The following is a 24,194-nucleotide window of genomic DNA, read 5'->3' as shown; positions in this document are numbered from 1 at the left end:
CCAACAGGGCCATGCTTCTTTCAGGAAGATTACTTACTAGTTGAAGTTTCTTCAGAGCCTGGCTCAAAGAAGGTTACTTTTCTTCCATCACCTGGTTTTTTCACTGGTGTCTTAAAAATAAAGAAGAGAGACCAAACAACACCCCTTAATAAACTTTTCCCAAGTATTCAAGATGTAGGTGATTTATCAAAATTTTACTTAAGAATTTATTGTTCAAAAACCTCAACTACTACATAGCAATCAAAAAGACAAGTTCTGTGATTCTTATTCACTAAATGAGTAAGACTATCTACAGGCTATTGTAGTGTTATTAGGAACACAGGTTTTGAGAACTCAAAGTTAGTTAAGCTAACTTTAATATTGCTGATAACAACATGCATTGGACACAAGTGAACAAATACATGAAAAGGAGAAAATTAAACCAGACTTGCTATTTTAACTCCACAGTAATATCTGCCGAACTAACAAATGAAGAATGCAAGGCTCTTTCATGCTCAGGACCCACCAAAGAAAGAGACCTGTAACAAGCTTTTGTCTGCAAATATTCATCAGGCTATATGAAACTATTGCTACCACAAAATCCTATACAACTTACATGTTTGCAAGTTTCTAAGACCAAATACATCAGTTATTCACAGGTTGAGCCATTCTGTGAAGAATACATTCATTTAGCCTTCTGATGTGACTTGGATTTTTTCTTGCAAAATTGAAATTGTTGAGGTATCCAAAATATACTGTTATTTAGAGAACAGTCACCTCAATACAATAGTCTTCTGACTAGTGCAGACAGCATGAATTTAGGATACTATTACTGTCTTCAAAGCTGCTATTGTTTAAACTCATCAAACAGTGACTGATACTCAAAGAATATTACCTTCTCTTCTGTCTTTAATGCTGGCTTTGGAGGCTGAGGTTGAGGGATTTTGAAACCTAAAATTTCCAACATATTTTCAGCTGCATTGCGTTTAGCAACTTTTTTGTTCGTGCCCATTCCTTCAGCTGTGTGTACACCAACTTTGACCTGGACGAAAGAGGAAGAAAAAGCAAATAAATTCTTAAGCAGTAGTCTTAGGATTCACTCATCAATCACCTGCATCTCAAGTACAGTATGAGTCACAAAATAGCTCAAGTAATTATTCTAAACAAGAATTATCCTGCCATTTATTATCCATGATCATTGGCCTCCAAGGACAAATCCAAACAGACATAGCATAATCAGCTGTATTTCATCATCCCATCTTGGCACCAGTCTAAATACTCAAAACTGGCATCATAGTCGATATCCTTTTCCAGGCTGAAGTTACAAGTTTAGGAGATTTTCTAATGCACTGGAAGGGAACTAATTTTTCTGCTTTGTCTGGGATACAAGAGAGAACTGGAGAATATTAATTATTAGAGGCTAATAGATACTCAATGTCAAAAAAATTACTATGCTCCTAGCAGGATGTTATTCTTCCTGTAAATGAAATACAGTAGGAAGTTACACAAGTAGACTTTTAGTGTCCTGTGCTATTTTTTTAATCATGACTCAGATCACTTTTCTTGAACCTTTATCTTCCTTGGATGGAATCTACTACATAATTTCTTAATAAATTTAATGGAAATGTGGCCATAATCCTGTTAATTTTGTGTATCATCATGACACTCTGATTATAATAAGCCAAAAAAAACAAATACATACAAACCTGCATAACAAATTCCCTGCGTCTTGGAAGACCACGTTCTGTGATAAGCATGTACTCTGGTTCCTTTTCTTTCTTGGCCTGCTGTATCTGGGCAAGTCTGCTAATGGGATTCATGCCTTGACCATATTCTGGACTTGTTTGCAGCTACACAGAATAACGTTTAGGAAATAAGCCAAAATTTGTGAATATTTGGTTCAACAGACAAAACGCAGCGTGCCACTGAGCTCATTCATCTCTAGAATTTAAAAACACTAAAGCAACAGTTACTCAATGAAACACCTTTACAGCCAAGGAAAAACACTCAATTTATTTGGCTCTGCTGTCATGGTTGACCACATATGACCTACCACTTGAAACAGCTTCAGAGGGATCGTCATATGTTAGAAGGGGCGTCATATGTTAGAAGGGGCGTCATATGTTAGAAGGGGCGGGTTTGCAGGAGAATTTGCAGAAGTGAAAATCAGGCAAAACCCCACACTGTGAAGTCTAAGGCTTGAAAGTCAGAGCTTGATTTTTAGGTACCACCCATTCTTTTATCTCGTTTCTCTTTCATTCTGAATTTACTGTTAAAAATTGTAATAATTGTGAACCCCATTTAGAATGGGAGGAAAATATTTGTAGTACCAAACTACATTTGAGTTCCAAATTGACTCAAATGTGTCTCATCTGACAATTATTTACATCAGTTGGATTTTCAATTTGTCTCTTACCTTCACTATTGATTTTGTTTTCTTTTTGATTCGCGGCTTCATTTTCTCAACCGTGGGAAGGGGTGGCAGTTTTTTCAGTTCTTCTAGGACTGCTATTGCAGCATTTTTCTTTGAGATCTTCTTGCTCTTTCCTTCACCTTCACCCATGAATTCTCCAACTGACACCTTAGTTACAAAGCTCTTCATATGGGGAGGACCACTTTCCTTAGTCACCTGTTTCAGAGGGAAAAACTGAGTGAAAGCGTGATAAACACTTAGTAAAAATGGTAGGGCACATTGTTTATAGCAAAATTCTCTCAAACACTATGGGTAAAAATATTTCAGATTTTCATACAATTCAGAAAATGGCTATGTAAATCATACCCTAATAACATATTCCCACCCAAATAAAAATGTATTTTTAAAAGATCAGATGCAGCAAGCAGTAAACAGCATTACCATATTACAGTCATTAACCAATCTTATTTATTTACTCCTTTAATATAAAAATTATTAGTCTATTTCATCAACATGTACTTCTACACATATAAATTCACCTCACTAAATACATCATGTTACAGCAATAGAACGTTACTGAGAAAGCAATTAATTGGGATCCAACAATTTAGTTTAGAAATCAAGAATTTTGGAGACATCTAAGGGTTAGCTACTTGCTACAGATTTAGTCTTAACTCCATTCATAACAAATTGTACTTCAAAATATTCATAGTCAAGAATTGAAGCTGAATTAAGAACTTCCACCCACAATTGGCTTTGTGTGACAGTATATTTTTACCAGTGATGCTCATGCCAATCTGTTATAATTGTAATATTTGTATAAAAATTCATAAAACAGTTTTAAAAGCAATTTAGTTACACACAATTGCATTTTCTTACTGTAATCATTCATGTAGTTGACTGAAATGTTACTCTGCCAGCTCAAGACGGCAACATGATACATTCATGTTTTAATGCAACAAAGATGGTCCTGTGGAAGCTATTGATTTAAGGTAACTAAAATGATCAAAGAGGGGCAAAGAGGCAGCAAGCAGCCAGGCCAAAGGGAAAGGAAAGTAAGATGCACATGAGGTCAACTCATGGCAAGAAAAGAAACCTGTCTATGAGATTCTGCAACTTGCGGGTAGTCCACATCAGTGCTTAAGTAAGCAAATACTTCCATAAATAATTTCTTTTAGAGTGAGTTACACTTTTCTGCCTGGACTTCACACCTCACTGTTCTAATCTTTAATGTGGGTTTGTGATTTGTTTCTTTACTATAATACTGTTGTTTCAAAAAACTTGGAAAAGATTGCACAGATAAGCACAGCATAGCTGTTCACTCATGCTATGATTTTAGTGCATGAATCTGAACAGGTGGATTTCTTTCTTTCTTTACTTAATCATGTAAATTCTGAGACAATCAGAGCGACTGTCAAAGGTAAATGTGTATTCACAACTAACAAGGCATGTTAAAAGTCAGTTGTTTGGGTTATCTAGAAAAGACTCTACTTAATGTGTACCCTTAATATTCTAATAAAAACAAATCTAAAGCTTGTAAAATAAACATACCTCAAAATTCACAGGCAAGTTCCTTTTAAGTGCAATCTCAAAAACTTGGCTTATTTCAGATTTATTGAGATTTTCATCATCTGGTTCTTTTCCGTTAACCTAAAAGAAGCATACTCTATTTAAAATAATGATCCTATTAAATTGAATTTTATTAATCCAAGCAGTTTATTGAATTCTCAAATTTGTAAGTAGTTTAACTTTTACTGCCATTTTACGTGAATGTGTATAAGTGCAGCACACATACTACAGAAGTAAAATTTAGGAAGCTCATTTAAGGTGTATGTGTAAAAGCTAGCAAACCTTCATATTTTCATGTGCTCATCACAGAAAAAACAAATAGAATAAGGGCCAATGGCTTTAAAATCTATTTATAGAAAACCAAACTGACGTGTTGAATGAACTGCTTTCCAAATGGAAGTACCTTTATGAAATACAGTTTTCATATGCTGATTGGACGTTTGTACCAAAGCACTAAGACAGTAACAGATAAGAGAAAGGGCAGGAAAAATAAAGATTCTGAGAATGGGACCAATGTCAATAAAGGATGGATTATTAGACCCTGGCATAGTCCTGTCTTTCAACATGCTCCCTTGCAAGTTCTTCATCTACGGATTTTTCTCATCATTTGGAAAACATGCTATCAGGAACTTGCCTTAAATCAAATAGTGTATATCTCGGAGATCTTACACCTGCTAGAAGGACAGCAGTGCCAGGTGGAGCTTACCTACAGGCACTTCTACGTATCTCCAGGTAAAATTTTGATTGTGATTCCAAAAATGTCTTCACTGATGTTGGTATCAACATGAACTAAGAGGCATGGTAACAGCAACAGAGAAATTTTAAGACTAAGTGTCCAGCAGTGATAGAGGAAAGATTATGATAAAGATGAATAGCAACAATTACACCAATTATATTACACCATAAAACTGGTTAAACAACCAGGTAACAAAAATGATTTAAATATTTTATTGGAGCAGCAGAAATTTGCTAGAGAGCTCTTACTGATTAAAGCTAGTTTTGGTAGCAAGCATCCCCAATATCTGTTACTAGCGAGTTAGCTCAGAACATGAAGGACATTTGGTTTCCACCACTGAAAGCAGCCTCTCCCAAGCTCAGAACAAAATAAGGATAAAATTAATCTGTGGTTTTCATGCCTTCCTACTGTCCCATCAGATTTTGCACTGTTTTTATGGACTGACCACATATTTCAGGTCTGAGACACAATGTTTCAGAACACATACACCCCAACATCCTTTCTTACAAAAATAACATCTGATACTTCTGCTAACACTACTACATCCAGTCTTCAACCTCTGAGCCAGATATGTACATTGAGCAACCTCCAAGTCTGCAGAAACCAAGACCACATGATGGCACCACTCCCAAAGGAGTGAGGTACACCACAGTGCACAAGAAATGTCGAGGCAATACCTACACTACAGGAAACCCACACTACATCTCAGCAGGAGGCACAATGCAGGTAAAGTTTGGCAAAGCTAAGAGTGAAGCTAGAAATCAAAAATCTTGATCACCATATTCTAAAACCTATTTCAAATGCAGGTGGTAGGTTGAAAATGAACAGCATCATATTCCAGGGTACGTATTTGAACTTAAGGGCTTATTTTATGATGGTCTAAGTGTTACAGCAAGTTTACTACCAGCAACTATAGGAATGATCTTTACTGTCTTTAACTTTACTGTCAACATATTAGCAGGATCACTTTAATTACAAATATTTTTCCCATCCTTGTAATTTCAGATATATTCCAGCTTCTCAAATTCCCACATTTTTCCTTTTTAAGATGACAGGGCTTCTCTTTATTGGATTAGACTTTTTGCATTTAAAATCCTTTCAAAATAACATAAATAGTATGCAATTACCCACTACTTTATGGTGTATATTCTTGACATATCATTCCAGGTCTGTTCATATGGTTTAAAACACAGGTACTTTTTTCCCCAATGTTTTTATTTAAAATGGGTAAATTAGGTACTTCTTTTCAATGTTTATATTAAAAGCAAGTAATTAATAACAAAATATTATCAGACTATAGCTATTCTACTATTATGTCTCTGAGTCCTAGACCAGTTTATTTTATAAATCAAAGATAACCACCTCCTCCCCCTTGCTGCATACCTCAAGGCAGATAATCTATAAAGTCTGCTTTTAAAGTAGTTTGCACGTGTGCATTCCTCTCCAAGGAATCTATGCTTCTAAATCAGAATGAGACCACAAACAAACATTTACTACACTTAGCTTTCATCAAATTGTTCAATCCATCTCTATCAAATGAAAAGTCACACAAAGAAACAAAAGCAATACATTAAAAAGCTCCTGGATAAATTGCAAAAGCAATATACACATTTATAAGGGGTCTCCTCTTTTCTAGGAAGTCTTTCAACAAGTACTTCCTCAAAGACTGCTTATAAGCAAATTATGAAAACCAGCGGAATTGCTGATGAGAACCACATTGATTTCAACATAGCTATCAGTCTATTTTCTTCCATGTCAAGGGGTATAAAGTGCAGCTGATATTTAACAGATAAATTAGGAAAAAGAACATAGAAGCAGTTCTGGTTTTGCTGTTTTCATGCAAAAAGTTGTAAGTTCTGTCTAAGCATTGTGCTCTAACCATTGCTTTCTAAGCTTTAAATCTGTGCTTTATCATCTCTGTCTTTGAATACACAAATAACCTTGTACTGCCTCCTTGCAGTGTGTCTTAACTCCAGTCATACACCTAATTTAGGGTGGAATGGTCCTTTGGAGGCTTCCTAATACTGCCTCCAGCTCAAAGCAGAGATGACTTAAAATTAGATCAGTTGCTCAGATGGGAATTTGTATAGTTGAGAGCAAATTTTTTTTCCTGCCACTTTCTTCCAGATTTGTGCTAAGAAGGTATGGGATATGGCTATTCTTACCCTTAAAGGCTAGTCATTTTATTCAATGATTTCTTAAGCATTGATTATTTTCTGGCTAAAAGTACAAGAGTTCAAGATTGTACAATTTATTTATACATGCGCACACTAATGGGATACACAAAAACGTGTTTAAAAGGAAAATTACTGGCAACATCAAATGACAGGAAGTATCAGGATTACGTCTGCTTGTGAAATCTCCATTTGTCTCCATCGTATACACGTTATAGCAGAATCTCATATACCTTACACTGTCATATCCCTCAAGGATGTTGCCTCACTGAATGCAAAAACTAAGAGTGCTCACTTAGTGCTAAATTCTTCCTTATTTTATTTTCATCTTGTCTAGAGCAAAAAGCTGTTATAAAGACAGTAATTCCCTCAGACACTCCTAAAACCACAATAATTCAGAACCACAAATATTAATGAACCTAGTGTTTGATTACCGCATTTGAAATTAGTCCTGATTGGAGTGTTTGCTATAATCCAGCACTCTGTTCAAAGGATTGCTCTCCTTAAGCACAGCTGTATTTCTCACCGCTCACTTTGTAGACAAGTCAAGCATAAATTCAGAAAATGACAAATGCATGTTTCTTGTGGAAGTTCACCTAAAGTGACTTGTCCAGCATATGTATAGAATGGCCAAAACAGAAGGGAGCTTGCAGCTGGTTTATTCACAAAATAGTTCTCCCTTCTTGCAATCTTTTGCATTGCTGACAATAGCAATTCCCTTGTTGTGTCCTTAAAAAACAATAAAAAGAAGAGATACCCTCTAGGTTTACTTTCCTAACCTCTTGATTCACACCACTTAAAATGAATGAGACATCCTATAGAAAAGAATACACAGTCACATGAAGACAATTACAGCGTTTGCTCTGATGACCTCACATTACTCAACTTTAAACACAACTCTACAACTATTCAAAAAGCCACTTGCACATAGGCATTTTGGAACTGAACAGAGAAGAACTCGGTTATGTGTGATCCTGTAATTTTCTGTAGAGTTGGACTCCTCAAGTCCAGCACACAAACTTCCACTAGCTAAGGTGGAAAACCAGCTGATGACAGTAGGACAATCTTTCAGGACAATGAACACAAAAAGAGGCTATTATGCATCAGTGATACAGAATGACAATAGTCAGAAATTTAGGGCTTCTCTGCATTGAAAGGAAATATCCACTCCTCCAGGCTTGATCTCTTCTGCTTAAAGACCTCCCACTCGTCCCTGACCGCACTCTACCTATTACCATTTTTGATTTCAGTGCAAAAATGATCTCGACTCTATCAGCTGCTGTTCCCAGAGTCACTGCCTTCCCTGATTACTAGCTTTTGTAATCCCTTGACTCCCTTGTTAGTAGCCTCCATTATTCACTAATTCACATTCTTCTAGAACTCTGTTACCTGAAACACTACCATCAGTGCCTCCTAGGCCTCTTCCCTGAACTATCAAACACGGTATTTTTCCCTAATTATCTGGGCAATGCTCTCTCTAACACTAACTTTTAACTCAATGTCCATTGGCTTCACCACACGTTTCCTCAGTTCTCTTGCTCTGTCACTCCTGGTAGTTCCCATTTTTATTTTTTTTCCCTTTTGCCAAATTATTTGTTTTCCTTCTTTTTCAGCACATAGCCAGACTATGTAACTAACAATTCTTACACTCCCCAGACTCTAAGTTATTAGTCCTAGCCTCCACTCCCTGGTTTTAAAACCAACGTCTTGTAACTCAGGCGAGACTAAATACACACTTTGTAGGAGTCTGTAGTCAGAGTACTCAGTCAGCACATATAAAGAGGGTGCATGCAGTCAACTCAACCCCAGGAGCTCATGTGCACACAGTGAGACTTCCTGTCAAAGCAAATTTAAAAAATTAAATAAATAATAATAATAAAAAAACAAGGCTCTTTGGAATGGGAAGTGCTGAGCAACCATAAACATATGGAGGGATACAAGTTTGCTTCTTATTATTCACATTTATGTATTATTCATATTAAAAAGTATGCATGAGTTTACTACTACCATGAACTTTCTGCCCTGCTGTTCTTTCCAAGATCACATGGGAATTTTGCCCAGGAAGCAAACCCTGATCTCTGCCTGTGCTGGAATGTAAGTACCCTGTTTAGACACTTCTTCAGAAGTTTGCATATTATCTGTACCTGATAAGACATTAGTTCCTATCTATGTTTCCAGTGCTCATATCTGACAGAGGTCTATAGCATTGCTGTGGAAAAATACGACAGCAAGAGAATTAATGTAACTTCATTTGGGAAAATTCTAGTTCCACAGAAAATTATTATTTAAATTGTTTCTAGTGACACAAGTAGATCAACACTACCACACAGAATTAGATTTCACTACTATCATCTTCCTCTCAATTTGGAAAAAAAAATCTACAACAGCATCTCAGTTTATCTTAGCAATTTATGCTTAGAACACTCAGATTAATTCCCACCTCTGGTTTCTCAGGCAAGGGCTCATTCTGCAGAACTTTCAGTGCTTTAGCAGCTGCATCGTGCTTAGCAGCTTGTCTTGTTCTTCCTTTCCCATGAAACTGCTGCCCTCCAATTGAAAGCTCAACTTGATAAAGCAAAGGCCCAACAGGAAATGGGTAAAAGTACCTACAAAGAGAGATTTAAATAAGTAAACAATTTTGCTTGCAAAAGTAAACTATCAGAAACATAAGTTATGTATGGATGAAGCTCTTGGGTATCAGGAAACACCACTCAGCATGAAGCACTAGTATTAAAAAGCCAGAATTTCATTCAAAGTCTAAAAGATCTTAGGGAAATCTCTCTGAAACAGAGTATCAGCATTTCTTGTTTTTAAAAGATGAAAACATTTCTAACCAACTGGAACAGTGAAAGACAATCTATACTTTGACAAACCTGGCAGTCCAGCAAGTTTGGAATTCTTGATTCCAATGCTCATAACTTTGTTTAAACTGAAGCTGCAATTTAAATAGTTTTAGAAAAAGCATCAAGCTGTTTTCCTCACTTTTTGTTTTTACACGGAAAGGAAAAGCAAGAAATATTTAGCTGTTCACTTTGTGAAGTTGGGTATTTCCAAGTGCCCTTCAAAACACTTCATCATTGGGTTCAATTTCTTCTTCTCCTTCCTCCTCCCCCAGAAGAAGAATCATTTAAAAAAAAAAAAAAAAACAGCAGTTATGCATATGGTGTACTTATCAAAACCTTTCTGCCTCACAATCTAGCTGAACTTCAAGATGAATATCTGTTTAAGGGACATTGCATTTTTGGTAGTTTTCAGAAGATAGCATCAAAAAGGAAAGTGGAATTTCAAAGATTTGGGGTTGCAAAACCAAGCCATTAAACCATACGTACCGTGGAGGATAAGTACCACCTCTCATAGTATAGTTGTAAGTGGATCTCATCCCCGTATAAGGATCAATAGGTTTGTACATAGGTTTCTTTCCCAGCTTCATGCAAAGTGCATTCAACTCCACTGTGGGGGTTACACTGTCTAAATGAAAAGGAACATAAAGAGAGTTGTCCGGCTGTCACAAGAGACTGAAGCAATATAAACTCTCATCCTGTCTCTAAGCAGGGAAAAAGGAAGCTAAATTTTGCCATGTGCAATAATACTCTTAAACAAATGAGTTCTGAATATGAATACCAACAAACACAAAGAAATTAAGTGTGTGAGATGCATGTTAAATTGGCAGCTTACAACAATTTTGTAAGAGGATTTGTCAGAAAAGTGTAACTTTTTAAAATAGTATGTTTGTAACTATTTTTCTGGTAAACCTTTGTGAAGCCACTGATTTATTTATTTTTACAGCATATTTAACAATGTGGTGTGCAGAACAAATTTATTTTCCTTAAAAAATCCTTTTAAATTAACACGCACGCTGCGTATCTTCTGCTTCTGTTGTTTACTGATAATGATCAAATGTTTCTCTTTGTACTCAGTGACTAAAATAGATCTTTATGACTTCACTTTCAAATTGCAGTTTGCCTTATGACAAGGAAGGTATATTGCTGCTGAGGGCTCTAAACATTTTTCTCAATGCAGACTTCATGTGGATGAGAAATTGACTCACTGACTATTCTCATTTGATAAAGAACAGTCACATAAATGGCCATTTTTTTCTATCACAAGCCTCACTGGCTCAAAAACCAGCGTGTACTCTAGTACAATAGTGTTTTGATATAAGGCAATTGCCAAAATAAAGTGAAGTTATGGAGCATATTCACAGGAAAAAGAATAGGTAATTGCTAGTTTCTAATATTTCCCCCGTTCACTGTACAAAATGTTTCCAAAGAATGAATTCAGGTGGTATCAGAATACAACTGGTAATAAAGATAAGTTTTACCCTTTGCTGAATGAAATAATGGTATCCTAATAGCTCTCAACTCAGGTGACATGGGGAACATGCAGAACTATCGCATGTGCAGCTAAGATGTGAAGCTACTTCATGCTTAATTTTATATTTTAAATACATACTAAAAACAATCTTAGTAAACTAAGAAGTTGCCTAAAAATAACCACAACTTAAATGCTTTTATACAACTCAACATCTACTTCTCTTTAGTGCAATAATGCACCTTCCAAAGTTCAGATCCAATTGCTCAACACAAATTTGTTTGTTTGTTTTACCTAAATTTCCAAAGAAATCTGTATTGTCAAAATTCTGAATTATCCTGTAAGAATCAAATACATTCATCTGCCTATGCAAAAAAAATATGATCAAAGATTAACACCAGATGACTTTCTATAAAACCCAGATATTTTTGAATATGCAAAACATATCTCAGTATCACTGTTTTTATTCATCCTTATGAAACTTTAATATATGCCACCAAAAGAAAGATGTATTGCATATGTGCTTTTTGTGTTGTTTTTTAAAAATCAGTTTGTTGAGGTATATACCTGGATTCTTGCCTTCACTACGAGATGGACGAGCTGTAGGTTTAGGGAATTTTGTCCCTTCCAATGCTTTGGCAGCTGCCGCATGTTGCGCTTTTTTAATACTAGTTCCTTCAGCTTCCCAGTGCTGGTCCCCAAGAGTCAGCTGCACTGTAAACACCTCAAAATAAAGAAATAGAAAACAATTTTTTTATTACAGGCAGGTTCAGAATTCACATCATTTATTAGGGCGTCATGGAACAGTGAGTCTTTAGTGATGCAAAAGTCAAAAAGATAGTAACCAACACTGTTCTTAACTACTATGTCAACTCCAGATTTTAAACACTTGGGACATCTGCAGGATATTCCTGATTAGTCAACTATGAATTTCACAGAAATTGTAGCCAGCACTAACCTGAATAGTGCATGAGATCATATAGACTACAAAACAAAAGAGGCAACGTGCACAGAGGTGACCACTGCATGGATAGCTGGTATGCCAACATTACTCCAAACAGCTGCCTTGAAAATCAGATTATTATTCCATAACAGCTTGTTGCTTTAACACTTTTTTAAACTATGTTTTCCAGTTGTTTGAAAAAAGGTAAGCTCACACCGCACCATAAAACTGCCTACATGCCCCCAGGTGAGCGCAAACCTATCTGATTATAGAGCAAAACTCCGTGGTGCTTCTTTTTAAGTATGTGGGATAAGGAAGGATATATATTGCCCTAAATTTTCACAAATTAATCAGACAACAGAAAGCTAAAGTCTCCCTGGTAATTAAATGAAGTTTAATTTCAATCAGAATGAAAATGCAAGTGAACAGATGCTCTGAATATTATTCCAATAGCTTTTGTAAATGCAGACCTTGCCAGATATGCACATTGAAGCTGCCATTACACACATTATGGATAAAAGATTTTAGTTCTTAGTATTATTCATTTTGAAGGCAATTCCTCTAACATACAACACTCACACTGTTCCAGGAAACACTTTAAGGAGAGGATGTCAGGTTAGGATATCCCATGCTGTTTTTCCTCATATGCCTTGACCTCAGTACTCATACAGCAGAGACCTCTAATGAGTATTAAAAAGGTAAATAATGCTAAAGCTCACATTTTCAGTATTCTCTGAAATAACACAAATTACTTGTGTATTTGCTGTATTCCTGAGAAGTTATGTCTCTGCACACAAACAGAACACTACACAAATTATATATTACTGAGACTTTAGCAGACTGTAAGAGATACACAACACTATGTGATGAACAACACATGGTGGTTTATCTTCGGCATTTTGATCATTCCCACTGCGAAGGACTAAAGATCTGTTTGCTAAATTATATAACTACATAGACACAAAAGCACTACAACTCATTATATAGTATTTTTCCTGCAGAAAACTAGTTGCCATAAAACCTCCTGCAACTCAAAAGATAATTTGGACTAAGAAACTACTTCATCTTTTATAATTTGTGGGATTTACCTCCAAATATTAAAATGCACTATGAGAAGAACACAGAAAATTTGAAAGCAAGATGCAGAACACAAGTTTAACTTTGTACCAGAAACAGATCATGAAAGCTCATACGTAATAAAAAATTTCTGAGCAAAGGCTGCAAGGGGCAAACCTGGCTTGACTAAACGGAAATCAAACCCAAGCACCTCATAATGGAGCCATCAAGTAACTCTTCAAAAAAAACGAAGTAGTTCTAGGTAAGAGGTAAGATCAACCATAATATTATTTGGGAAACCAACCTTTTAGCACATATTGCAGCTTCACACTCCCTTATCACTGGCGTTTTGATGAGCTTCCCATACCTCTCTATTATTCTTTATTATCTTGCACCACAAGCTCATACTTTGCCTTTCCACTAAAAAGGTGAAAGAGCTTGAACAATAGAAACAAGAAACTTATATGAATATTTACCTTAGAATGAGCTGGACCTTGCTCACTCAGAAGCTTATATTCAGGCTGAATCTTGTTGAAACGGGCTAACTCATTCACAAGACACATTGGGGTTTTCTCTTTGGGGTTTGCCATGTTAGAAGGAGCTGAAAGATTACAGAAAACAGATAAATGAACAGGTAGCAATGAACACCACTACCATTTTAAGTAAAAATCCCACATTGTCCAAACATCTAGATGTCTGCAATACAGAGTTCACACTACAGGCTACTATCGATGGCTAAATACTACTTTTAAAATACTCATAGGCCCAAGACATCTAGAATACATACATTTATTAACAGACACTCAAGCTTACCTGCAGCTGCATTGGTGGATGTAACAGATGCAGAGGGTAAAGCAGAATTTTGGATAGGTCTACCTGCATTTTCAGAGGGCAAAGAACTAGTAGTAGAAGGAATACTCAATGGCTGTGAAAGAGACGGGTTCTTATTCAATATTTGGCTCCCTGCAAGGGCAGTAGAAGGATTCTGAATTTGAACTTGAGACATGTTCACTTCCAACCAGAGAAAATTACTGTAGGTAAACAGCTTTGAATGCAGGCAAACTCAGTATGATGGAACCAAATTGCTGACCTAAAATGTAAAGATGAAAAAAAGATTATATTGAATGTTCAGCGTTCTTTAAGTAACAATCTATTAAAAATTATTTCTCAATTAGCAAAAAAGGGGAGAAGGGGAAAAAGCATTCAATCAAGCAGGCATTGTTTCCATTTTCTATGCAGTGAGTCACTTAGACATACAGTTTTAATAGCACATTTCAATCTCTAAGCTCTGTCATTTCAGTTCCATATTGTTTTAATTTGTGAAAGAGTAGCATAAAAGCCTTAATTATGCTTGCTCACTTAAGATGAACAACCTGTCTGCTCTATCACTGAGTCAACTTACAAAGCAATCCTGTTACTTAAACTGACAGTCACCGCTTATACACTAACTGTAGAGCAACCTTCCTGAACAGATTACACTTTATGCATTTTACCATTTCTTAACTTGGAAAGGCAAACAACAAATGTACAGAGCAATTCTTTAGAGCATGCACCCCATTATAATCACTTTTCCCCCCCCCTCCAGGCTCACTAAAGTGAACATCTGATCATTCAAGAGGAGAACACAACTGGTGTCGAGCAGAAAGTGCCAAAGTCGCTACTGAAGGAAAGAAGACGGTATAACAGTTTATAAACTTTTTAAGTGATGTGCATTTTGAAGGGTACTTCTACTTGAGTCATAAGGTGTCTCAGTAGTACTTCAGGCCATCAGTTGAGAGTTATTTGGCCTTACAGACCTGTAAACAAGGTTTGAAAGTGTTTGTAGGCAACGATGTTAATTTAAGAAAAAACACCTCCAAGCAATGAACTGGCAGCAGGCGTGGTGAAGTATTGTGATAGGTCCTTCCTCCACCGACAAATTAGTGTGAGATTTTTCTTACACATGGATGCAACATTATCTTCATGCTCAGACAGTTAAACCTAAATATACACCAACAGGTTGCCAGTTTGAAGGATATCATTGCTGCCAGAGCTCAGCTGTCCATATCCGCTTACGATCCACATATCAGGCTGTTTGTTCAAAGTAAATTTTACAGCCAAGTAAATAGGTTTTACACACAAACGCACACATATGTATGCATCCATTGGTCCCGCCATTGAATTATGAAGGCACCAAAGTTTTTTTCTGTCCGAATTTATAGATGAAGGGTACAAGTGAAATCATCGCTCCAGATACCACCAGGGAGCTATTAGTAGCAACACAACTCCACAAGTGCTCCGTAAGCTTCAAATTCTGAACCTGTGAATGGACTTCCAAATGTAAGAGGAGTGGCAATGAGTCAGAGCGAAGCTTTTAGCTAGCTACTGACAGAGCAGTTCCAAGAGGAGAACTTAGGGTAACACACTCATGGATACAAAGATTTTATTTGATAAGAGAAAAAAAGCTACTAGAAAACAACACACACACCCATCTACTATCTGGAATATTTTGACTTTGAAGAACTATCACGAACACATCAGGCTTACCATACTACTGGTTGGATAGCTTTGTTTTTCACTGGAGAGGGAAATTAGTTCAGAAGACCTCATTAGTTCACCAGATCTATATGTTGATTACACGCAAAGCAAATTTTATATTTGCCTATTAAATTTGCAGAAGTCATGCATTAGGTGCATTGTAACTGTAGAACGGGTATTAGAGACTCCTGTGTCTGAAGGAGCTCCAAAAAGCTCAAAGAGAAAGATTAAAAGTATGTAGACTAAGGCTCCAGGATAATATTTTTGCAATAGCAAAGTTTCATTCCCAGAAGCATTACTAGAAACACTGAAATTTTTCAGATATATAATATGACAATAATTACCAAGAAAAGAATATGCAGTCTTGTAGTGCAATAAAAAAAGCCAGTTCTCCTTTCCTACTGAAGTTCAAAGGCCTTCAAAGGCAATCGAGTTCAACAATTTGTAATCCACACATTTTGAGAAGAGGACACCAAAACTTTTGGTTTTGAAGTCAGTAATGTTAGGATCTTTCAGATCACGCTGGAATGGAAGTCTAAAATTATTCAAAGAGAACTCTGCCTAGAAGTGCTTCATTTTTAAAGCAAGGCACTATTCTGCCCTTATTTGCAATCAACTGGTTATAGGGAACATGGAATTTCAACACCAAGATGCGTACATTAAAGTGGTTTGCTAGTTAACTGTCATACAATGCAGAGAAGGACAGTATAACTTCAATAGCAAAGCTCCACTGAAGAAGCATCTCATCAAATCCTATTCCTGGCTAGAAATCTGCAAAGGTCTCCTGAATTCAAGCAGAGCATCACTGGATATTTAAAATCTACAGCCATTTTACTCTTATTGAGTACTTTCTATTTACAACTTGCATTTCAACTTTCATTGTCACCATTACAAATTAGTTTCTTTCTATACTGTATTCAATTTACCAATATTTTTATAAGCCCACCCCTTATATTTCCTTTTCTCAAAATTCACTCTGCAGTTTCATACAGCAATTGTATAAGCCCTAGATAGTGGTTAAAAGTTGTATAAAACCATAACTCCTCCTTCCAAAACCAGCTCAGTACAGGATACTTTACATCACCATTCTGCTACAAGCCAGCTTCCTGGACACAATGGAAACGACTACTACTACTGCAGAGCACAAACTGAATTCTATCTGCATATCCCCAGAACAACCAAGACATTTTATAGCCACCAATGTCTACTCACAGCAACTGTTTCAAGGATGTCAATAAGGGCTTCAGAGCAAAATCCAACATTACTCAAATCTAAAGAGTGGCTCAGCTTTTAAAACATTAGTAACAAAGTATTTTAAGTTGACTTTTATGTATTATTCTTGCCTTCCTCCTCTTTTACTCCCATGATACTAGTCAAACTGTTATACTGATCCCTATTTTTTGTATTCCAAGAAAGTCCCTGTCAAGGATATTATTAGTTCACTTTCTATATTTACTGCAGAATACTACAGAACCTCAGCTGAGGACATCTCAGACTGTTTTCTACCCCAATCTCACTCCATCAAGAGTTATAATCATCAGAGTTCAGTTTGAAAAAGCTTTTCTTCAAACAGTTCTGATCAGAATAACATTAAGGACAGAAAATTCAGCTGTTACTCGCAAAATCTATGGAGACTTGAACTCTCATCCCAGCGCTTGAAACAGTAAGGTTTTAGAAACCCACCCAATTGTGAATAGACTTCAGCTGTTCACATTCCAAAACCAGGCAAAAAAAAATCACTGCAGGCATGTCCATAGCATCCAACATGCTTATTCTCAGCGTGGAAACCAATTGCCCAGCTTCTTTGACAGTCCGGCTGCTCTGTCACATTTAAATGGACTGTTGAGGGTCTAGGAAAGCCTTTGAAGCACACCTTGGTGGAATTCACCACACACCTTTTTCCAGCCTTTCACATCAAGAAACTGGAAGAGTTCAGCCCTCACATACCTTCTGGGAAGCCAAAAGGATTCCAACCTCACAAGTCAAGTGCCACGAGTTTAAGCACAGCTCACCTTATGTACCCATAAGATGGCAGCAGTCCCACCCGTCCTTCTTTGCCAAATGTTTTGCAATCACAAGCGTATCCATGATTTGATGACCAAAATTACTGTACAAATACTTGGCCTCTGGAACTATTCATTTAACATGGAAGAAAAAATTGTACCCAGCAGCATCACTTGAGTGTGCCTTGCCATGACTATTTCTAAAGGTGAAGGAAGGAAGCAATGCCTAACAAAAAAGCAATTTTTAAGGAATCAAAAAAAATCTAAATCTTTATTGGAATACAAATCTGAAACCTGTAGAGCACACCAGGGTTCAGGGTTTATCCCCATGACATTCAATTAGCTGGATAGCTGGGCATGCCACTCTTTTTCCACAGCTGAACAGAAATTTACTATCAGGGAGACAGATAAATTGCAAATGACAATAAAACTGTTTCCAATTAATGTATCATTCTTAACTTATCTGTATGAAGTGAATGCAATGCTTGTTTCTACAACAACTGGTACATCATCATCACATGATGATTCTACGGACACGTTTCTCCCTCAGTCAGCCCTATACCAACCTCGTGTTTTCCTATCCTTATCAAATGGATTTACATCCAGCAAGTTATCACCATTGATCATTCAGAACCATTTCAGAGCTCATTAGATTGAATTTTGACTGAACCAAACTATTGCTTCATAAATTCAGCTTCTTCAGGAGGCAGTTAAAACATCTTGTGGATTGTTAGAATTCCGCATCATAAACCTCTGAGAATTTTAGACTCTAGGTGGTAACTTACACGATTACGTTACAAGTTTGTATATACAAACAGCAATTCTCATTTATTTTTAAAAACATTTATTTGCTACTTTGACAAGTAACTGTTTGCTGCTGCTTGACAAGAACATTCTCACAAAGCAAACTAGGATTTTGTTTATAATTTCTCAGCTACTTGTGTAGGTTACGATGCTGTTGTTGATTTGTATGAAATATTTCACTAGGGTATAAAAACCTACTGCCCCTCATTGTACGTTCAATTATATGTTGTTTGTGGATAATGAGAGGCTTTACAACGCTTTTTCAATGTAATACTCTCTCTACCCTATAATGGCTTTACAAACTCCTAACTCTTCAAGAAAAACACACCATAATCTTGAAAGTTGAGCCTAACAATTTATAAAGGCTGTCTCAGTGGATGGAGAAACAAAAAGCGGCTAGTATTTCAGCTGATTTTTCCATGTAACCAGGGGTTAACTACTTCAAACTTTTCAAGACAAATGCTGCTACAAATTAACAGACCCCTATACCATACTGGAGGCAGGGCTGGAACTTACAGACTAACAGAGATTGAAGGACAGATACATGAAGGAACAAATGTTTTACTCATACTCTCTTGGCGTAACTTGCTAATCATGTACCTTGCTCAACCCTTCCATGTCTACTTTTTGCTAATTCAGACATTAGCATTTTAAATTCCATTAAGACAGAGCTGTGCTAGAATATCATCAAGTTTTCTGGGGGCTTTTTTTTTTTTTTTTTTTGTACCGTAATTGCCAAAGGTGTTGCAGATAGAAGCTGGAGGGTCAAACAGCAAACAGACGCTTCCCGGGGATAATCAAGTTTTTACCACAACTTGTGGTTTCTCCAATATAATGCAAATAAAAGGTAAGAAACTTCAATGTTTTAAGTAAGTTTCCTGTACCTTTAGGAGATCCAGACAGTGAAGATTTGGGTTTAGTTCTGAATAGGGTATTTATGATGGAGGATGCCTAAAAGGAAAAACAGAGAGTTAGCATTTTGCTTCCTAAAGCTACAAAAAGATCTGTAGTAAGTGTCTCACCACAGAATTAATTTTACCTAATCCTTTTGGATGACAGGAATCTGTATGGCCATTAAATTCTTACTGACAGACTGCTCAACGCAGCTATGATTTCCCAAGCAGAAATTCCAACCTGATCCCACAATCGTCTTTCACCAGTCTTGCCTCAAACTTACGTGAGCTTTCTTATCCAAGGAGTGGAATCTCATAGTGCTCTTTGCAGGACTAAGAATTACTTACAATTTGTTTTTCTGCAGTAAGGCTTCCAGTGTTGCCGAAGTTCACTGTCTAATAGCCCTGAAGATCAGCTATCGAAATTAGACCTAGGGCTTAATTCACTAAAACACTCCAAAACCAAGGCACCAACCAGAGAAACTTCAGCAGCTATTAACTGCAGAAAGTGGCTGTCAGTGTTACCTTCTGGCTACACGTCTGGTCTAATGGTTATTTCACTCAGACATCTAAAAATCAACCCAGCTAAAAACATTTTAGAATAAAAACATTTCAGTGCTAAATATGAAACCTGTCACTTGCATGGACTGTTCTAAATAGAAATCAATGTATTTTATTTTGCCTACAAATATAGCACAAAGCATTTAATCTTCCTTTTCCATGACTGAAGCCAACTGCACACAGATGGCTAACAACATTGCTACCAGCAACAAAACGGGTAAGATCTCAACCTTGGTTAAGGTTAGAAGAGGAGTTAAACAAACATGGTCTTGAATTTACTTCAGTCGTTTCAAAGTCTTACAGTGAATCTTAGAACTGTAACCAGTTACCAGGAGTCCCTGAGAGCACAGGAGGATACAGAAGCCTGAAAAAGGCAAACCCCATGCCTATTTTTTAACTAGAAACCACAGGTGGGTGACAAAAGGATTACAGTCCTATTAGATTGACTTCTCTTCTAGAAGCGTTTCTGGAGGTTTCATTGATTAAAGCATCTGGAAAACAATGAAATGAATAACATTCCAGGCAGGATCAAAACCAAGTTGTATATAGACAACTAAATTTTCTCCTGCCATCCCTAGTGGTCAAACCAGGCTCAAAATGAATCTCACAACCTCAGCAGGAACGAACGCAAAGTTCTAGGCAGGCACTGCCTGCTGATCAAACGCCAGACAGGAAAACCACCAAGTGACACCAGCAAACTGAGAAAGGAGTCACAACCAACATAACAGTGCATTACCTCAAACAACCCAATGCTGACAGGCTGTTTTAGAAAAAGCAGTCATCCCGAGATCCAGAAACTGAGAAATAGCAGGAGTTTTCTGTGCTCAGTGTTAGGGAGACCCCAGCTAGAGCACTGCAGCTGTACTGTATGGGTGTCATGCTTTGAGCCCAATGTGGACCCAGTTAGCCAAAAAAAAAAAAAAAAAAAAAGGCAAGAAAAACAGGAAAAACACAAAGTTTTAGAAAAAATACAGCCTATAAAAGAAACCTTGAAGGGTTTGGGCTTGTATATGCTGAAAAGGAGATGGCTGAATGGGGCCCGACAACCAGCAGTCCTCAAGTATGTAAAATGGTTTTGGGGTGGAAAAGATGCTCCATGCTTACAGGGACTGAACGAGATGTAGCGGGCTTAAAAGTGCATCAAGAAAAACCTTTCTGATGGTAATGATTGCAATGCGCTGCACCACGTTGGGTGACAGAGGTGACTAAGCTGTTGGTAAACTGTGACTGATAAACATTCAGTTAGAATGAGGCTGGCATAACTGCCACCGCAGAGGGATGAACTACCAGTCCTGTCCAGCCCTGGATTCCCAGCACTATGCACACGCCTCTGTCGACCTGACTGCAACAGAATGCTTCCTTCTCTCATCACTGAGGGGCATCGGCCCTGTAGGTAAACAGCAGGTTGGGCAAAACGGGGGATCTCACGCTGGTTCTGCCACAGGCTCACTCTGATCGCTGACAGGCCAGCTGAAAACACACCAGAGACCGGATTCTCAAAGAAATATGTTTTATTGGTGGTCAGGACCAGAATACAGAAACATGTCCTGATCTCTCACATGTGCACATTTGGAGGACCAGAAGTGACCACGTTCTCATTATGCTACCTATTACAAACTTGTATGTGCCTCCCATTAAAACATTCTTTGCATTTGTTCGTGAACTACTGGCACCAGAGAGGGAGGGCTTTTTGTGGAATGGGAACAGAGTAGGACGAGAAACAGAACAGATACCTGATAAAATCATCAAGACTCAGATTTGCAATTTCTTCATCTCAAGCACTTCTTGAGATCACCGACTACAAATCATGTCGTAGACAATATTCAAGAAAGTTTTACCTACCAGAAATGAGGTTTTAAACTAAACATTTCTTTTCTGAAACTGAATGCTTCATAATGTATTGCATCTTTAGAGTTGCTGCCCCTGCAGTTGCACAGCAAGGATGTTCAGGTTTTCCTCATCAATAACCAACTGTTCACAAAGCAGGAAAGTTTGTTTACCCATTTCACAGATGTGGTATCTCTGCAACAGGGTGCTGGGATCTGAGGTGGGGCCTAGGCACAACTGAAACAAGTAAGTGTACTGCGGAACAGCACAAGACTTACTACCTAGCCCCTTACCACCTGCGTTTTACATGCCCAGAGCTCTATTTCCACCTAACGTGAGCCAATCCTCACTTGGGTAAAGGCAAGGCAGCACAGCAGGGCTCAGCTGCTGCTCAGGAGCGGTCCCCGTAGAGGAGATGTGACGGATGAGGCCAATCCCCTCACAAGAAACCAGAAGTTATGGCCACATCACCAAGATGGACCAACTGGCCGGCACACCTAAACCTTCACCTGCTGTTCACAGGCTGAGGGAGATCACTGTGCATTTATTACCTAGACAAAATAGGGCTTAGAAAGGCTCCCTCCCTTTTCTTAAAAGGACTTTAAGTAGTTCCAATACGGTGGCTGAGCCTCTTTCTTTTGTTGCACACTCATTCTGAAACATGAAGAACAAATTGCCTCAAGTTCTAGCAGGTTTGTTGAGATGGCTCATTTCCTAACACAGGTTTGAAAACCCCACATCACCAGCAGCTTCGTAATGTGTAGCAAAAACGTTACAGCATTTGACTTCTGCAACAGTATTAAGAACAATACCTAAATATCTACAACTGAGAAATTCAAATAAATACGCACTGCCAATCAAGATAAAAGAAACCCACGCGTTTTACAGACTTGAGGCTGTTTACACAGAATGTAAACAACCAGCTGAACAATGCTGCTGCTTAGACAAACCTGCTGCTGTACGGTTGGGCAGGATAAGGTACACCTCAAAGACAGCACTCATTGAGGAAAAGGATGATGTTCTTTCTGAATACAGATAAGAAAAATCTTCAAGGACAGAAAACACTAAATATTAGGCAAAACAGCTCAGGAGCTATGACACGGATTATTAATTAGAGAAGAGGTGATGAAAAGCTACAATTTGAAAGTAAAATTTGAAGGAAAAGAGGGAACTAGCAGATGTACACATAACCCCGTCAGTCCCAAACATAACTCGAAAGAACGAAGCAGAAAGTGGTATGGCAATCACAAATAAATGCTTAGACACTCACTTCCAGCCAAAAGATATTTCACTTCTACTGTCAAAAGATATCTCACAGAATTTTATTATATATATATATATATATATAGTCCTGAAGTTGAACAAGTCAAAAAACCACAGCCACTAATTACAGTTAACACGGTAATCAATGCACAGATCTCCTCCATTGTTCCAGCTGTATCTTCAGGAACTCTAATACAATAATCAACCCCCTGGCAAGGATTCTAGACACCGCAATTAAAAAACATTTTTTCTGAAAGTTCATATGCCCTCAGAATAAAGTTGCTGTTTTTCAGTGAGCTCTGGAATACAAAGAGCAGCTTTCAGTTCTGCTCTGAGTCCACACAATTACAGTTACATTACCCAGATGAGCTTCAACCTATGAATACTTCAGTTTTGCCCCAGTATACCCAATGCTTTGGCTTGTACTGATGGTGGAAACGTGATTAATGATAAACATGGTGAAAACTGTCAACGAAAGAAAGAAAGGCTGCTTAAAGCAAGAATAAGGAATTGTGGCTCGCGTATGCCCTGTACGAAGCTTTGGAAGGCAGTTCTGATCTAATATCAGAGAACTAAACACAGAGTAAAAGAATTCCCCCATCTACTCTGAGAACTTCCATGGGGATGTGACAGACCTCCAGTGAGTTAACGACACGTAACGCCTCGGTGCTGAGTTCAACACATAAATCGTTGTGTGCCTCGCAGGATGCACGGACACGGCCGAGCCCCCTTTTCCACACAACAGCCGCAACCCCGGGAGGTGTCCGGAAGACCCCAGGTGTTCAGGGAACAAGAAGCCGAACCACAGCACTCCGGCAGGGCGGGCAGGGGAGCTCGGCGGCGAGGCTTTTACAAAGACGGCGTCCCAGAGCGGGCAGGGGGCTTGCGCTCAGCTCTCGTGTTAGTGCCACACACACACACGCGGGCACGCACGCACACACACAGACACACGCACACGCACACACACCCCCGGCCCTTCCAGCTCCGCACGCCGCCCCCAGGCCCCTCAGCACCCTCCGGCCCCGGCAGCGGGCGGCTCCCAGCCCCCGGCCCCAGCCCCCCGGCGCCGGCACCGAGCCCAGCCCCGCGCCGAGGCCGGGCCGAGCCCCCCGCGGGGCTGCCGGGGGCGGTGGCGGCGCTCACCT

At 38.2% G+C, this 24,194-nt stretch overlaps 1 protein-coding gene across 8 annotated transcripts in view; it reads right to left on the bottom strand.

Moving 5' to 3' along the window:
- Positions 1-24,194, bottom strand: part of STAU1 (staufen double-stranded RNA binding protein 1) — a 40,682-nt gene that overhangs the window by 11,299 nt on the left and 5,189 nt on the right. For 3 of the 8 annotated variants that reach the window (XM_035343705.1, XM_035343712.1, XM_035343709.1), the window contains exons 2-12: positions 19,390-19,456; positions 13,995-14,271; positions 13,658-13,782; positions 11,750-11,906; positions 10,201-10,339; positions 9,312-9,477; positions 3,944-4,042; positions 2,396-2,626; positions 1,686-1,829; positions 875-1,021; positions 38-110 (exon numbers count right to left, since the gene is read on the bottom strand). In XM_035343705.1, the coding sequence (XP_035199596.1) occupies positions 38-110; positions 875-1,021; positions 1,686-1,829; positions 2,396-2,626; positions 3,944-4,042; positions 9,312-9,477; positions 10,201-10,339; positions 11,750-11,906; positions 13,658-13,782; positions 13,995-14,187 (1,474 nt within the window). In that variant the 5' untranslated portion in view covers positions 14,188-14,271; positions 19,390-19,456. Of the gene's footprint in view, positions 1-37; positions 111-874; positions 1,022-1,685; positions 1,830-2,395; positions 2,627-3,943; positions 4,043-9,311; positions 9,478-10,200; positions 10,340-11,749; positions 11,907-13,657; positions 13,783-13,994; positions 14,276-19,378; positions 19,457-24,194 lie in introns of all 8 variants that reach the window. The other 5 variants (XM_035343708.1, XM_035343710.1, XM_035343707.1 and 2 more) reach the window with 4 other exon arrangements.

This window comes from Oxyura jamaicensis, chromosome 20 (genome assembly GCF_011077185.1).
Source record: "Oxyura jamaicensis isolate SHBP4307 breed ruddy duck chromosome 20, BPBGC_Ojam_1.0, whole genome shotgun sequence".
Taxonomy (NCBI): domain Eukaryota; kingdom Metazoa; phylum Chordata; class Aves; order Anseriformes; family Anatidae; genus Oxyura; species Oxyura jamaicensis.
The sequence above is the reverse complement of the archived record's forward strand: the minus strand, read 5'-3'. Positions and strand labels throughout refer to the sequence as shown.